This window comes from Podarcis gaigeae (genome assembly GCF_964106915.1).
Source record: "Podarcis gaigeae genome assembly, chromosome: 5".
Classification (NCBI taxonomy): domain Eukaryota; kingdom Metazoa; phylum Chordata; class Lepidosauria; order Squamata; family Lacertidae; genus Podarcis; species Podarcis gaigeae.
In genome coordinates, this window is record NC_139681.1 from 73,761,797 (window position 1) to 73,777,017 (window position 15,221).

Consider the following 15,221-nt stretch of genomic DNA (forward strand, 5'->3'; position numbering starts at 1 on the left):
CAGACACACCTCAATAGTGCTGCAGAACTTTATGAAATGGGGTATGTGTGTGTGTGACCATAAAAATCATACTTTTGTTGCCTTGCTACACATACTCAGACATTATGTACATTTGCTTTTTAAGCTGTTGGTTTTATCTTTGATAATTTTGTTGTCTGCTGTTTTAAAGCCTGTTTTTATTAATTATTTTTTATGGAACAACAGAGACAAGCAAAAATAATATATCCCACTAAACGTATTAAATAATTACACCAAATCTGAAATCTAGATGTCACAGGGAGAGATATCTGTAAATACGAAATAAAACCCCACCATATGGAATAAAACTGATGAGAATCTTCCTATCACTTGGAGACCCATAATAGTAATGCAAACAACACTGAGCTGGAGGGACCAATAATTTGACTTGGCCTGAGCCAACTTCCTATGTTCCTATGCTTGAGCGTTCTCTGAAAATATATTTTTCTCCTCATGTGTCTTAAAATCTGTGCCCTTCAACCTAAGCCACCAAGCAAATTTTTCATTGTCCCCCCCCCCCATACAACTCACCTCCTGCTCCACCTGGCTTCCAACTACTGCAACAAAAGATCTGCAGATGCTGTTAATACAGGTCTTTCTAACTGGAACAGCAGATTCATATCCAGCTGGCACAAACTTCATGAAATACTGCAGTATGTGGCATAGCACTCCTTTCATCTTCTCAGACTGAAGAAGCCTCAGCACATCAGTTTCAAACAACGCGTGGAGCTTCTCCAGGAGTGTGTTTAGATAAAGAGGCTCGATGTTCCGATAGGAATGCGTTTCAAAAGGCAACAGGGTTCTCACCAATATTAACAAGGGTTCCTCATATAGTTCCTGCTCTTCAGCATCCATTTCAAGGAGGAACTGCAACATACCCCCCAAAACTGAGAAGAAACTGCTGGCTAGCTCTTCTGGAGGCCCTCCTAGCTGTACCAATTCTGTTAGGAATTTCATGCTCAAAACTTTGACTTTTGAAGTACCGTACTCCAACAAGGAGCACCCGGTTGCCCAAAGGGTCACATCTTGTGGTTTAAAAAACACGTAAGAAACTATCTCAGTAAGAATCCCCATCAGAGTTATCTCCAAGCATTCTACATTGCTCATGCCCATTAACTGTAGTTGGACAGAACTTAAAGAGCCCAGGGGTACATTGGGGTTGCATGAAAATCTTTTCACAGTCACAGGCCAGCTCAATGAATCCTGCTGGAAGTGCACCGACACATTTCTTTCATGGAGTAAAATGAGATCTTGAAGAAGATGCAGCAATTCTCTCGTCAGTAAGTCGAATATGGCACAGTTCTTGACTTTGAAAAGGCATAGTAAGGAACAAACTACAGTACTGATGTTCTCGTGCAAAATCTGGCAGTTTGGGGAGGCAGCAACTCTCAAAAGCCTTGCTGTGATCCAGTAGCTGAATTCTAGAAGAAGAAAGAGAGAGAAAATATTAAGATTTTAGTCCTATGCTCACTTTGAATACAATGAAAATTACTTTTGGGTAAACTGGCACATGAGCAGGCTGCAAATCTTGTAGCACATGATGCATCTTAAAGATGTTTCAATGACCAGTAAAACAAGAGTTGCTTCACTGGGCTTTGCATAGCTGTAGTTTCATTTCCCCCTCCAAGTTTGGTTTGGAGTTGTTACATTGCCGCTGACCACTTTTGGTTCTGTTGATTTTTAAACTTAATTTTATTATTTGTTTTAATATGTGTCAATGACCCAAAAAACTATCCCTTGACTTGCTTAAGCAAATCCATTGCCAAATTAGTATTTGAATCCAGGTCTAACCGTCAAACAAACCATAATTAACCAGTTAGTTGGTTCGAACGAAACAGTAAGCTGTGGTTAAGCAGATATGGAAGTGAAAACCTTCTGAACTCCTCCTCATGGCTGTGCTGGAGAAGAGAAAGTTGTTTGTGAGTGCACAAGCCCAAGGTTTACTGCAGTTGCTCTCATCACACTAAATTATGGTTTAGTGTGCCATCTGAACTGGGTCAATGAAAAGAAGAAATCAGTACCTGTGGTGCACACTATTGTAACGTAATTTACCATACCGAATTCCAAGGATTTTAAAATAAACTTACCGATACAGCTTGAATCAGTGACACTTTCTTGATGAGGTACAGTTATATTTACAAATACAAGCGGGGATGATTTCATGATATGCAGAATAAAATCAAGCAACATCATCGAGCTTGGCTGAGACTCGGTTTTCTTAACAAGTTCTAAAGCCACTGAAAAGAAAACAAGACTCGTGTTATGCCACGGTAAACCTGTTCCAAGACAAATTTAACATTTGCTGTGCTGCAACAGACAATCCTGAACTGCAATAATGTATTCTTAAAAATGAATTTCATACTTTTCAAGGTTTGCTAAACATGGTAAACAGCATGCTGTCATAATTTCTTCAATGCTACAGTGACTTACCTTCTTCATAAAGGAGGAGAAACAGGAGCACAGAAGCCTGAAGCTCAGGTTTGCTTAATCTCATCACAACAATGGTTTGTTGAAATGCCTGAATTATTTTTGTTTCTCTTTAAAACTCACATACTAAGCTGCAAGTCTATGGATCACACATATTTATCACTAACCAAAACCTGATACAGTAATTGTAACAAATTATATTAAACAAAATTGGCTGAGTCAGTGAAAAGCTTATTTAAATTGCCCCCTCAAACTACTTTTTCACACTGGATGAAAGTTAATCTTCCATTCCACTCCAAAAGGGTATTTCCCTACCCCACTTGAACTGCATTAGTTACCCCAACATGCATATTCTATCAGAAGGCTTACTTGAGAATTGCCCACTCATCAATATTTGGGAATAGGTCAATGGGGGTCAGATATCATGCAGGTGTTGCCCTTTTGTAGATTTTCAAAATATGACCCCTCTAGTATTTAGGCCCTAAATACTGAAGGGGCCTTATTTTTAGCACCTTTACTTACCAACATCTACATCCACCAGGATCCGATCAATGAACTGGCAGAGTATTTGTCTTGGCTTCTGTACCACTGTATTGTATTCCTCTGGAGTAGCCCTGGAAATAAGAATTGTTTTAAAAGTTGCACCTGTGTTTCTGCTTAAATATGTTATTTTAACAATTTAAGAGTCTTTGCACAAGGCAACTATTAGTATCTTTAATATCAGACACAACACCAACTTTTCCTGAAATCTTACTGGGGAAGAACTTCCATTTCTTTTTTTTTACTAGCAAATTATTTGTCAATTGACACCAAGTTATCCAAGATGCCTAAATCTCAATCAGACTGTGAGGCATTTCAAAGGAGTACAGTACCTTCAAATTTGGTGTTTAGTCTCTACATAATGGTAAAAAGAATAAGGGTCATTGATTAGATCTAAGGCTGTAGATGTAACCCCACTTTACACAGACTAAGCCCTACTGAATTCAACAGGACCTATTTCTGAGTAGACATTAAATGTGCTGTGTTAGCCAAACTTATTCATAGTTGATGGGGTGGGGGGTCAAATGAGAAAACAGCCATTCAGTTGGGCAGTAAAAAGTGCTAACAATTTTCCAGTAGCAAAAGCAGGGCATAACAGTATTACTTCATGCAGGGAAAGGCCTGGTACAGATTTATTTCATGTCAAGGCACACTTTGGCTAATTAAAATCTTCTTTGAAATATGAAAGAGGAGGAAAAAATGGTCTGGTTTTTTTTTTTTTAATCCAGGCATCTCACTGAATCTCTGGAGGTATTATATATTAGTATGGAAATATAGCTGTTGGGTTTTTTTTAAAGGTGCTCAAGTCAAATAAATAAAGTAGCAGGTGGAAAGAGTTCTGACAGGTGTTTAAATTATTTACTTTTACAAGTAAGGCAGCTTAAGTATGAAATAACCAGAAACTTGCTGTTCTTGACTGGTAAAACTGGGGGAACACACCAAGGGAAAGTGGGGAGCAGTTGGAGGTAATTAGCACTTGATTATTGTAATTGGAAATAAAATTACAGTATCAGAGTCTACCTAGAAAGCTAATCTCCCCACCCCGGACCCAGAGGAGACACTTTCTCTGTTGCTGGAGGATCAATTGTGGTTCCACGGTGGAAACTAAAGGGACACCTACATATATTCCTTGCCAGCTAAAATCGTGGATCGAGGTTCCAGCTCCAAACTCCTGAGAATCACTACTGCATTGAGACCCACAGATATAATAACGTTTTGCTCAGTGCTTTTTTTTTCCTGGAGGGCTGCAGGGGCATCCCCCTAAACATTTTGTGAATCTTTCTACTTTTGTCCATTTACTGTATTTATTTTCCCCGATTTCAACTACAAAATGGTGGTTTTCTTGAGTCAAAATGAGAGCACCCCTAAACATTTTTTAAAGGAAAAAAGTACTGGTTTTGCTACTTGGCAGGAAAAGGAATGAGGGACGGAACAAGGCTACATCTGTTCTATAGTAGTTTTAACTGTCATGGCTCCACCCCATCCTGGGAATTGCAGTTTAGTGATAGGTTTGTCCGAGGCCTCTAGTATCTCTCTACCATTACACAGTCCATCACCCTCTCCCAGCCTAGCCTACCTCACAGGGTTGTTGTGAGGATAAAATGGGGTCAATAAATGTATTGACTCTGCTTGGCTCCCTGGGGAGAAATAAAATTAGGGGCACGGGAGAAGCAAGCAAGCAAAGGGGGGGTATTTCCTACTCCAGCAGATTGGCCTGAGACCTACCTGCCCAGTTCCTTGAGGGCAGGAATCATAGAGGCCATTTCCAGGCTCTGATCTGCCATTGCGCCTGCCTCTGTTTTCTTCCGACGCGTCTCCCGCCAGCTTACTTTCGACTTCGCATGGCTCCCGCGGAAGCAGGACGGAGGCTGGTAGGAGGCAAACTTCCCGGAAAGGCGTTTAGTACCGCCCTCTTTTTGCTGCTGTGCAGGGCAGCTTGCAGTAGAGACTTCGACGCCGCGCTGCAGGCAACGACCTTCCTCGGCCAAAACAACGCAGGGATAGATGGGCTGACATTAAATTAATTGCTTTTCTCCGTGCAAGCGGGAAGCAGGGAGAACATATTGCAGCATCATTGTAGCATTTAGCTATTTAACAGCCCGCTCTTGCGTACGCATATATACACACACACACACGTATATATACAGCATATATATATAAAACACAACACCAAAATTAATTCCACTGTGATGTTCTATGCACGCGCCTTTGCTTCCCCCTACCCGGGGCAACTGCTGGAAATTCTCAGCGGGCTTACTTTTGAGTAGGCAGGCATAGAGTCACACTATTGAGTCCCAGGGCCAAAACCCTGCGCCTCGCTGGGGTTGCACCCCTGCTGACGGGTTGTGCAACTGCTGCATGCGAAAAGACTTCAGGTGTTGCAGAAAGGGCTGCACGTAAAAAAACACTAAGCAACACGTGTTTCCTCACTCCACCTTTTTCGGTCATCTTTAAGGGATTTCAGACCTGAAAATACAAAATAAAAATAAAATAATATTTTTTAAATGCAATGAATGGGCTACTCAGGTTTGACCCACTGAAGTTCAAGGACACGTCTCGCTTTGGTTCAATAATTCCAGCGGCTCTACTCTGAGCAGGGCTTGGCTGAATCCAGCCCAAGGTCACCGGAGTCCACGAGATATTAGCCTGTGGCCGTGCAGATCCGAGGCCTTCCGGGAAATCACACCCGTCTCTGCCCTCAAAGGCCTTGATCCCGCACCTTGGGGTGTGGGGTGGAGGTTGGTAATGATTAAACCGTACGACAGAAAAGCCCTCTGTGTTCCTGTCAATTAATTTGTGTGTCATACTTGAGTTCTGGCATGTAAAGTTGTTTCTAGCATGCCCAGGCCTCAACAGAACTGGTTCACACACCGTGCCTTATCTGAAGAGCCTGCAAATACTGCAGATCAGCAGTTAATTCTTTTGGATCTACCTTTTGCCAGATTTTAGCAATCTGTCCATGGTCCAACTTCTCAAATGCTCTTGTGCTTGAATTCTGACTGTGCTTTGCACTAATATCTGGGTGGCCACCATGAGAACACAACATGCTGGACCAGATAGTCCATTGGGCCAATCCAACAGGCTCTTCTTATATTCTTATATAACTATACACCTTCCATGCCTCCAGGAATATGAATGTTAACTAAGCAATGTATGCTATCACGCTGAGTACAGGTAAGAATCCTCTTGGAGACCTCAGAGTTTCTTTCTCACCCTAAGCTACCTTGCATATAGAAGTTCTTGATGCATGGTTTTTAGTGACAGCTGCACTTAATCTTCCTAATATAGCACTAACTCTGGATGAATTTTAACTAGCTTCTGTTATTACAAGTATATCCCACTTACCTCCAAAGAGCTCAAGGCATGAACATGCATCATCCCCGCTTCATTTTATCCTCTCAACAGCCCTGTGAGGTGGGATAGGCTGAGAAATGGGAAGCAGGAATGTGAACCTTAGTCATCCTAGTATAATCCCAAAACCATACCAGTACTATCATCCCCGATGTGCTTGTACAAATATACTCAAAACCGTTTATTTCCAGATGTAAATAAATTGGGGGATAACACTTTGGTTTGATTTCTGCTCTTCTCCTTTTTATATTCAGACATGATGTCCTGTGGGATTACAGTTGAGGACAGGAGTCACATCCTAACCACGTTCACTTAGAAATAATTACGCTTAGTATTTCAAGTTTATTTTTTCATTGGACCTGGGTATAATAATTCACAACTAGATAAAAGCACATGGTGCAGGAAAACCTAGAATCATTTTATGTGTGTTTCAAGTTTAAAGATTTGGGCGGGAAAATATGCTCTGGATCATGAGTGCTATTTACTTTGTGTGACACATAACAAAATATAGTAAATATTACAGTATATAAAAATCTTATTTCAGGCATCATAAATTTAACAAAACTGAAGCAATCAGTGGTGCAGCAGGATCTTATCTATGTTGGCTCATGAGTAATTCCACTTCCAAGCAAGTGTACAAAAGGAATTGTAGCCCTGGGCTGCAATGCTATAAAAAAAACCCGCCTCTTAGAGAGTAAATCCCACTGAGTAAACGTGCATGGGATTGCATTTAGCACCTTAAATCTCATGGATTGCACGGGGGAGGGGGGAAAGAAACCTGTGCAAAATCGACTACCAAACACTCAGTAGCCAGTTCAGAACTCTGCGATAATCAATTTATCTCCCTCTCTCTTTTTTTTTTTTTTTTTAAAGCACACTGATAATCTCTGGAATTTGATCCCATAACGACAAAGCCAACAGATCCCCTCCCAGTTCCTTTTGCAGAGAGCGCGTTTTACTGATCCAAGCCCGCCTCCCATCTCCGGGGACGCAAGGCGATGGACTGCTACAGCTGCCAATCAGCAAGTGCGGCGACTGCCGGCCGGTTGCAGGTGTTCTCTCTACTTTGCGGCGCTTAGAGGAACCTCGCCTGGAATCGGAGCTGCAGCTAAATCCGACTGCGCGTTGCAGCAGCGGGCAAAGGAAGCAGCGCAGAACCTCGGGGGTCTCACAGGTACCTCTCCTCCGCCCGCCCGCCCCCCGTCTCTCCCAAGGGCAGAGGGCTTTGCATCCTTCCTTTCTTAGAACTACAGGGCGGCTGCTCAGAAATGCCGGGTTTCTGTTCTCTAGGATGGTGGAAACTTTTGTGGGCTTTGTCAGCTCAGTTTTTGTTTCTTTCATTTGCAAATTGGCACAACCCCCGTGTCTAGTAAGCAGGCCTGGTAGGGAGTGTTGCCTAAGGCGTGTGAGGAAGGATGGCAACATTTTGACTTACAAAGCAGCTCTCCTCTCTCCCTTTAACAACTGTCCCCTCCTACCAAGGGAGGTGGTCATGTACGAAACCGAGTGGAACTTTATATTCTGCTTGTAACTGAAGAGCAAGAGAAGGCTGGGATTGTGTTGTGCCTTTACACAGGCAGGATAGGAGAAGAGAAAACGCCTTTCCTTTCTCTGCCTCTCATTCTTCCCGGGCAGAAATATTACAAGAGCGCAGTTGGGCTGGGTGGGTGTTTGTGAAGTGCCAGTCTAAAACCAAACTTTAACCTCCTGAGGGGAAAAGGTAACACCATCAGTATATGGCCCTTCATTATTTCCTGAATAGTTTGCTGTTGGTCCCCGTTAGCAGAGCTGCAATGCAATTTGCTGCGTAATTGCTGCTTCTCGAGTCTGCTTCTCCTCAGTGCTGCTGAAGCTGCTTTTACTTCTTTGGAAACAAGATGAAGGCAGCGTGTTTGTGGCCCAGTTGTCCTCAGGGGTATAAAATGGATGCATTTGAGAAAGCTCTTGGCAATTTGTTTTTCATCCATGACTGGCCACACCCAGATCCCCCCCCCTGTATAAAATCTACCTACAGCAGTGAATTAAAGCATTCCCCCCCCCCCTCCTTGATCCTTTCAAAGATCAAAACTGTGTCTGAGATCATATGGAAGAATTGGGATATTTCCAGACTTTCAGGTGCAGCAATGTTACTTTTCTTTTCCTGCAGTGTTTGATCCTTGGAGAGGAAATGAGCGCTGCTTAACCTCAGGATCTATCTTGATGCTTATTGTATAAGATAGGAATGGACAAGTATGAAAAATTAATGCAGTGCCGTAGACTGGAGAGAACCAATACACAAGCATTCTGGAAATTCTCAAATATCCTTATGGTTTTCTGAACAATTTTAAGTACGTATCGAATATGGTTCAGGAACATGCTAAACTAACTTTCTGAATGCTGACTGACAACACATTGTGAGAATTGATAGCATTGGTTCTCAAAACCAGAAGGAAGATGTTCCTAGGGAGGCATGGAAGTTGAGGGTGGGGAAATTATAGAAAAATAGAACAAGTTTTGTTTGAGCCAGGAACATATGTGTAGCCAAGGGGGGGCAGCTGCCCCCAAAATCAATAAAAATACATAGATAACTTTGGGCCTGCCCCCCCGAACAAAGGACCTGCCCCACTAACAAAAATCCTGGCCAGGAAGGAAATAGTTCACTCATGAGCTGTTACTGCAACTGGCACTCTGGGGCCCATTTTCTTGTGGTACAGAACAATAACTTCTGACCCATTGTGCTGGGGGTGTGTGGATGAGGCATGGGTGTCTCTTTATCCAGATCTGCCAACTCCACTGGCTGGGGAATTTGGTTGCCAGTGGGGAAGTCTCACTGGTGAAGAGCACTACAGTGTGCAGAAGCTGCTGTCGCCTGTATTTCCACCTGTCAAAATGGGGAATTTTAGGGGGGAGGTTGGACTGGCATCCTCTACTAGCTGGATTGTGAAGCTAGGTCTACTGCCCTCATGTAGCAGCACCTGGAAGCTGGTGTGGCAGAGGTATTTTCTTTTGCACCTTCTGGGCTAGCATAAGAAGGCATTCTCTCAGGTACCCAGGACCCAAATTATATAAGGGGTTGTAAGTCAATGCAAGTATTTGAAAGCAGGCTTCGTAGCACATAGGCACCCAGTACAGCTCTTTCAGAATTGGTGTTATACATTCGCAGTAAGTCACTCCAGAGAGAAGCTTTGCTGCAACTTCCAAACCAAAGTTAAGGGCAATCCCACACAATTACAGTAGTCCAGTCTTGAGGTTAGCAGTTTGTGGATCACTGTGGTAAGGTTCTATCTCTTCAGAATGACCATGGCTGGAAAACCAGCAGCAACAGTAAAAGGCAGTCCTTTCCCTGGAGACTACTTGAGCTTCTAATGACAACAATGGCTCTAAGAGCACGTCAAGGCTATGCACCTGTTGCTTCAGACCTAGGAACTACCTGCCCACAGGGCTTCTGTCTTATGAGAATTCATTATCAAGTTGCTGCTGTCTTCTGGATGAGTGTCAGGATCTAAGCGCTGGTCCAAGACCTGCTCAGTCTCACCTAACTTGGTACAGAAAAATAAAAATAATTATCATCAACTTACAGATGACAGCTTGCTCAAAATCAAATCTCCAAATAACTGCCTATTTGCTTAATTATTTTAAAGCATTTATATACCACTCAATGTGTTAAAAATCTCTAATGTTCCCAACAGCTTCATATATATGTTAAACTAGCACTTCCTGCATTCAGCAGTATAGTATTAATATTTGATGTAGAAGATTAGTTTACTTCATCTATGCCAAAGGAAGGACCAATTAAAGTATGAATATATATGCAAGAGAAGTAGCAGATGCATGTGTTTGCAAGAGTTCAGAAAATGTCTATTCTCTTGGGTACTTCGTCGCCGTTCTTGATAACAAGTGTGATCACTGGCAATTTCATCCATATATGGTAATTAAAGTGTCAGCCTAATAGGCTAGGTAGCTCACCTTTGATCGCACTGCTTTATGTATTATGCTGTGCTTGTGTGTTTATATATAATCTGTTCAGAACAACCTGTAATCAGTATTTCACTTAGAACTTGCAATGATGAACTGAAAGGAGTGTGTTTAGAGCTTAGCTGGGGTGCCTATGGCCCTCCAGATGTTGCTGAACTGCAGTTTCCATGTCTGGCAATTGGTCATGCTGACTGGGGCTGATGGGAGATGGAGGCCAGCATTTATCATATTACACCAATGCCTCATCCTGTTGTGAAACTTAAGCCAACCATTTAGCTACATAGGCAAAGATAAGAGAAAAGAAATATGGAATAGGAAACAGGAAATGATTTGTGTTATCTGTAGCTGCATGAAGTCTTATTGATTATTTATATAGGATTAAGATTTTATCCTTGTATATATGACCTAAATTTCCCTTATTTTACTATCCTCAGTAAGATATTGTTGATAACTTAGCAGCAAATAACTTACCTCGGGATCTCTGCCTGAATATGCATGTAGGTTATGATCATCCAAAGATTTAGGCACATGCTGATAATGGCTTGAAATAAGTGACCCACCTCTTATTGACAAATTTGTGGAGGATAAAGCTGTCTAAACACTTTTTAAAGCTGTCTTTCCAAATAGGGGGCTGCTCCAGCCCCTTGATCGTTTTAGTTCCTCTTTTCCAGATGCTTTCCAGCTCTAGAATATAATTCAATGGCTTGGATCCTAAGGTAAATTAACTAAAGGAAATTCATGGGAGGATTCCCCCCCCCATTCCTTCCTTCCCACTGCTGCCTTGTGAGCCCTAGGGGTCAGGGAGCCTGAACAATGTGGGGTAAGATCTGTGCAGAGCTGCTGGGGAAGAAGGAATCACTTGCAAACTGGGAGGACCTCTGCCCACAGAGCGTATGCCACAATGTTCAGGAGGGCCTCTTTGGCTTCTCAGGAAAAACTTTTTGGGTGGAGGGGCAAGGAAACTTCCCTTATCTTATGATACTGTATATTTGCAATGCGTATTTAGTAAACTGGCCTTCTGTGTGAGCTTTGCATGTTCTGTTTTTGAGTGTCTCTCTGAATTACGTAATTGCTCATCACTCTATTTGAGCATTAGTTCACTTTTGATCCTTATTGATCCGGTTGGACAATAGTGGCTATCCTTTTTACAATAATATGCCTGTTTACTACAGCTGAAAATTGCCACATTGTTTCCTACTTGTTCTTCTTTAACTGTGAGGAATTCTGACCTTATACATGTTTCTAAAATTAAATAGAATGAGGAAGATGCTGCCAGTAAGACATAAGAAGGATTTATGGATGCATGAAGTCTCTGCAATATTTAAACATCTTGTGTGATGAAAGGCAACCTAGGAAACTTTAACCAGATATAGCTACTATTACTAGCCATAAGTGCAGGCCAAATAAATCTGTTCCACTGTCAATGTCAGTTTTTCGGAATTAATTTGCCTGCTTAATAGCTTTGTATATTGGGCAGTAACTATAATAAAGCAATAAACTTGTTTAACAAAAAGGTGGTAAATACCTGAATGCTACATTTTGCGTCACAAGCTGTTTCCGGTTTTAACTTGAGCTGTTCCAATTAATTCCAAGGGCATATTTATACAATAAACTTAAACTAGTTCCACATCCATTCCATATTCCCAGAAGACTCTGATACTTGTAATTCTGTGTGGGAAGAGGGAATAGGGGAGGCAGTAAAGATATGTAACAGAATTTTTTTCAGCACTTTACCTAACTGTAGCACAAAGCTGTTTGGAACTCTCATTGAATTCAATCAAACTTATTCCCAAGTATCTGTGACTAGAATTGCAGGCTCTTAAGGATGTCATATTTGATGGCACCATGGGTGCTTAATATTGCAAATGGGTCATTCAGATATTGCAAACAGGTAGTTGTTGATATTTTTTAAAATATACTTAATTTTGATGCCAATGATGTGGACACGGGGGGGGGGGGGAGTGCACCAAACCCAGAATAAACACCAGTTTGGAAACACCCTAAACAAAATATAAGTTTGTAGTACAGATGCTTGAGAAATGAACTGACAAATATGGTGGTGAGGATAGAGTGCCAGACTCTGCTGAGAGTAACCCAGCTTTGAAGCCCCATTCATTAAACTCACTGGGTGACACTGAGCCGGTCACTATAGTCCCCTTCAGATGTTATCCCATGAATTCCAGGAATACATGTAGTAGGGAGAGTGCCTGCTTCTGTTGGGTTCAACCAAATGCAGTCAACCAATATGGAGGAGTCTATATGCATTCAACCAAATGCAGGTGGGTCCCCCCCACAACAAATAAAGAGGTCTGTGGATGGAGCCAACAGGATGTCCATCAGGCATGACCCTGCTTCTCCCTCCACCTGTTCTTAGAACTTGTGGTACGTCGCTTCTGAAGTGGGCTTATCTCTTGGTGGATTCATTCTTGCAGGATTGTTGAGAGAACTAAAACTGGTGATGGTGGGAAAGAAGAATGTACACTGTCCTGAGCTCCTTGGGAGAAGGGTAGGGTAAAGAATATTGGTGACTCTTCAGGATCCAAGAGGTAGGCTTTAGTACAGCAGAATGATATAAGGGTCAAGCACCACTTAGTCTGGAAAATAAGAAGTGCCAGAGTTCACACTTGCAGTGCAGTAGTTGGGAGTGTTGAGCTAGGACCTGGGAGACTAGAGTTCAAATCCGCTATCAATCATGAATCTCACTGCAGGATCTTGGGCCAGTCACTCACTCTCAGCTTAACTTACTTCACAGGGTTGTGTGAGGATAAAATGAGGAGGAGAACTATGTACACTACCTTGAGCTCCTTGGAGGCAAGGTGGGATATAAATCAATAAATCATAGCCTGGAGGCAAGTGTACCTGATGTGGAAGCACTGGATTCTATATGTGTACTTGGTTATAACAGATTCTGAGGACTCCCACTAATATCACAGGTTGTTTCAGTGATGCTGTTAAAATAACCTACTGCTGTGTCAAATAACAGTCTGGCTTAGAATGTCCTTTGTGTGTGCTCAGAGTGCATACACTGTCCCATTGTGAGCCCCAGTATTGGAAATGGGTTCAGGGCCTGAGTCCTATAGAGTTGCGTTTCAGATTAAAGTGTGGGTACAATGTTAAGTGGTTTTGATAAAGAATTGATAGAGAATTTTCAATACTAGTACAATCTTTTTCTTTGAGGGAGTTCAATTACAGACAAGACTGATAAGCAATTTCTGTAACAAGGCAAGTAATTTTGAGGAGTGGCATTCAACTACTTTTAAGACTGTAGCACAAGCGTGAAAGACTTTTTCAACCAAAAAGAAGCCACAGGACACATTGGAAAGTTTTCAGATGTGCTGACATCAGTACAATTATATATGAACTGCTGAGTAATTCAGTCCTTTAAAAATAAATTCAAATTTTGGCTCGCTGCCCTTCAGCTCACGTTATTAGATGTGTTCAATGTGTAATTTCTACTTGAACGTGCAAACCCTTTTGAATTGCTTTTGCACACTCTTTCTTTCCCCTGTCATTAGCATCCTTTCCCTTTATTTCAAGCTTTTTTTCTTTTATCACTGCTTCTGGAATCCTTTAATTTTGCTGCCAAATGTGTTCTTCACCAAAATCACTCTGTTTAGAAATGTTAGCCTGTAATTTTCCTAATAGCTTTACATTTATAGACACGTTTTCTTGCTAGAAGCTTCATGCTCTATTATGAACCACAGATGTTTCCACCCTACCCGTCTCTTTTGTATCTGTTACATCTACTTCCCCACTATGATCCCTCTGTGCACTCCCTATGGCAGTTTCTTGATCACAGCCTGTCAATGCCGCTACTGTTGTTTCCCAAAGTAGGTCAAGAGAGAGAGAGAAAGAGAGTAACATGAGGTCCTGCATCCCCAAGAGAGCTGAGTGCACTATTTCTGTGGTTCTCCTTGTCTCTGCTAGTAGGGGATTGCAGAATAGAATTTGAAGACTCATCCTTTTGTGAAGAGAACAGTTGCGCATGTTACAGCAAAGTGTGCAACATTTAGAGATAAGGGAACTAAAGGAGGGAGTGCTGCATTCCCCTAAGGTATTTTATGAATGAATGATCAGAAATGTGTGGACCTTTAAAACAAGTTCCCCTAAATGTGGGAAAAGTTGTTCACGTGTCATCTCTCTGTAGCTTTTTCATGTAAGTGCCAGTATAACAGCAGACCATTAAGCCCATGGTCTAAAAATTTCCAGCTGCACTATCGATGCCCAGCACTTGCAAATACATTTGACATGTGTGATCAGCCCATTCACATGTAGTGTTACCAGATTGGTAATTATTTTATTTATTTATTTATTTATTTATTTCATTTATCCCAGCTTTTAATCCAAGGAGTTCAAGGTGACTTAGGTCTTTCTCCCCCTCCTCATTTAATCCCTCCAACTGGGCTGTGGGGTTGGTTAGGCTGAGAGGCAGTGACTGGCCCAAGGACACCCAATGAGCCTCACACTCAAGTTTGGATTTTAAACCCAGTCTCCCAGGCCCTAGTCCAACACTCTGACCATTACTCCACAATGGCTCTTGTTGCAGCCCAGTCTAGCGAATGGGCAAGTGAATGTTACAAGTGTTTTTCAGAGTAATGAGTGGTACACAAAATGCTTATAGGGTAAGCGTCCTATAACCAAGTTGCTAAAGTCTAATTAGGGCAAGAAGGAGTTAATACCATAAAGTAAACTGTCCTGTCAGGCTTAGCTATGTCCAGTCCCCCTCATCTTGGGAGAAACTAGGTAATCAAGGCTTTGTTCTGTCTCAGTCTACCTGAGCAGCTCAGTGTGTGAAGAGGTGTGAGTTGGTTGCTCCAGCTTAGCTGCATGGCTCTCACAAGCCATTCTCATGTTGCTATACCAATAATTTAGGAACATCCACCACTTTGTAACTAAGCCAGGTTTGACTGGCTGAGCAATTTTCTGAAGCA

General features: G+C 42.0%; 2 protein-coding genes across 3 annotated transcripts in view; one reads left to right on the top strand and one right to left on the bottom strand.

The window, feature by feature from the left end:
- Positions 1 to 4,861, bottom strand: part of ATR (ATR checkpoint kinase) — a 49,200-nt gene extending 44,339 nt beyond the window's left edge. Inside the window, exons 1-4 of the mRNA XM_083739017.1 lie at positions 4,711 to 4,861; positions 2,968 to 3,059; positions 2,106 to 2,255; positions 550 to 1,439 (exon numbers count right to left, since the gene is read on the bottom strand). Coding sequence (XP_083595143.1) covers positions 550 to 1,439; positions 2,106 to 2,255; positions 2,968 to 3,059; positions 4,711 to 4,769 — 1,191 coding nt within the window. The 5' untranslated portion in view covers positions 4,770 to 4,861. The remainder of the gene's footprint in view (positions 1 to 549; positions 1,440 to 2,105; positions 2,256 to 2,967; positions 3,060 to 4,710) is intronic.
- A 2,324-nt stretch (positions 4,862 to 7,185) lies between these two features.
- Positions 7,186 to 15,221, top strand: part of PLS1 (plastin 1) — a 52,362-nt gene continuing 44,326 nt past the window's right edge. For both annotated transcript variants that reach the window (XR_014564254.1, XM_083739039.1), the window contains exon 1: positions 7,186 to 7,510. The gene's annotated coding sequence lies outside the window, so the exon portion shown is untranslated. The remainder of the gene's footprint in view (positions 7,511 to 15,221) is intronic.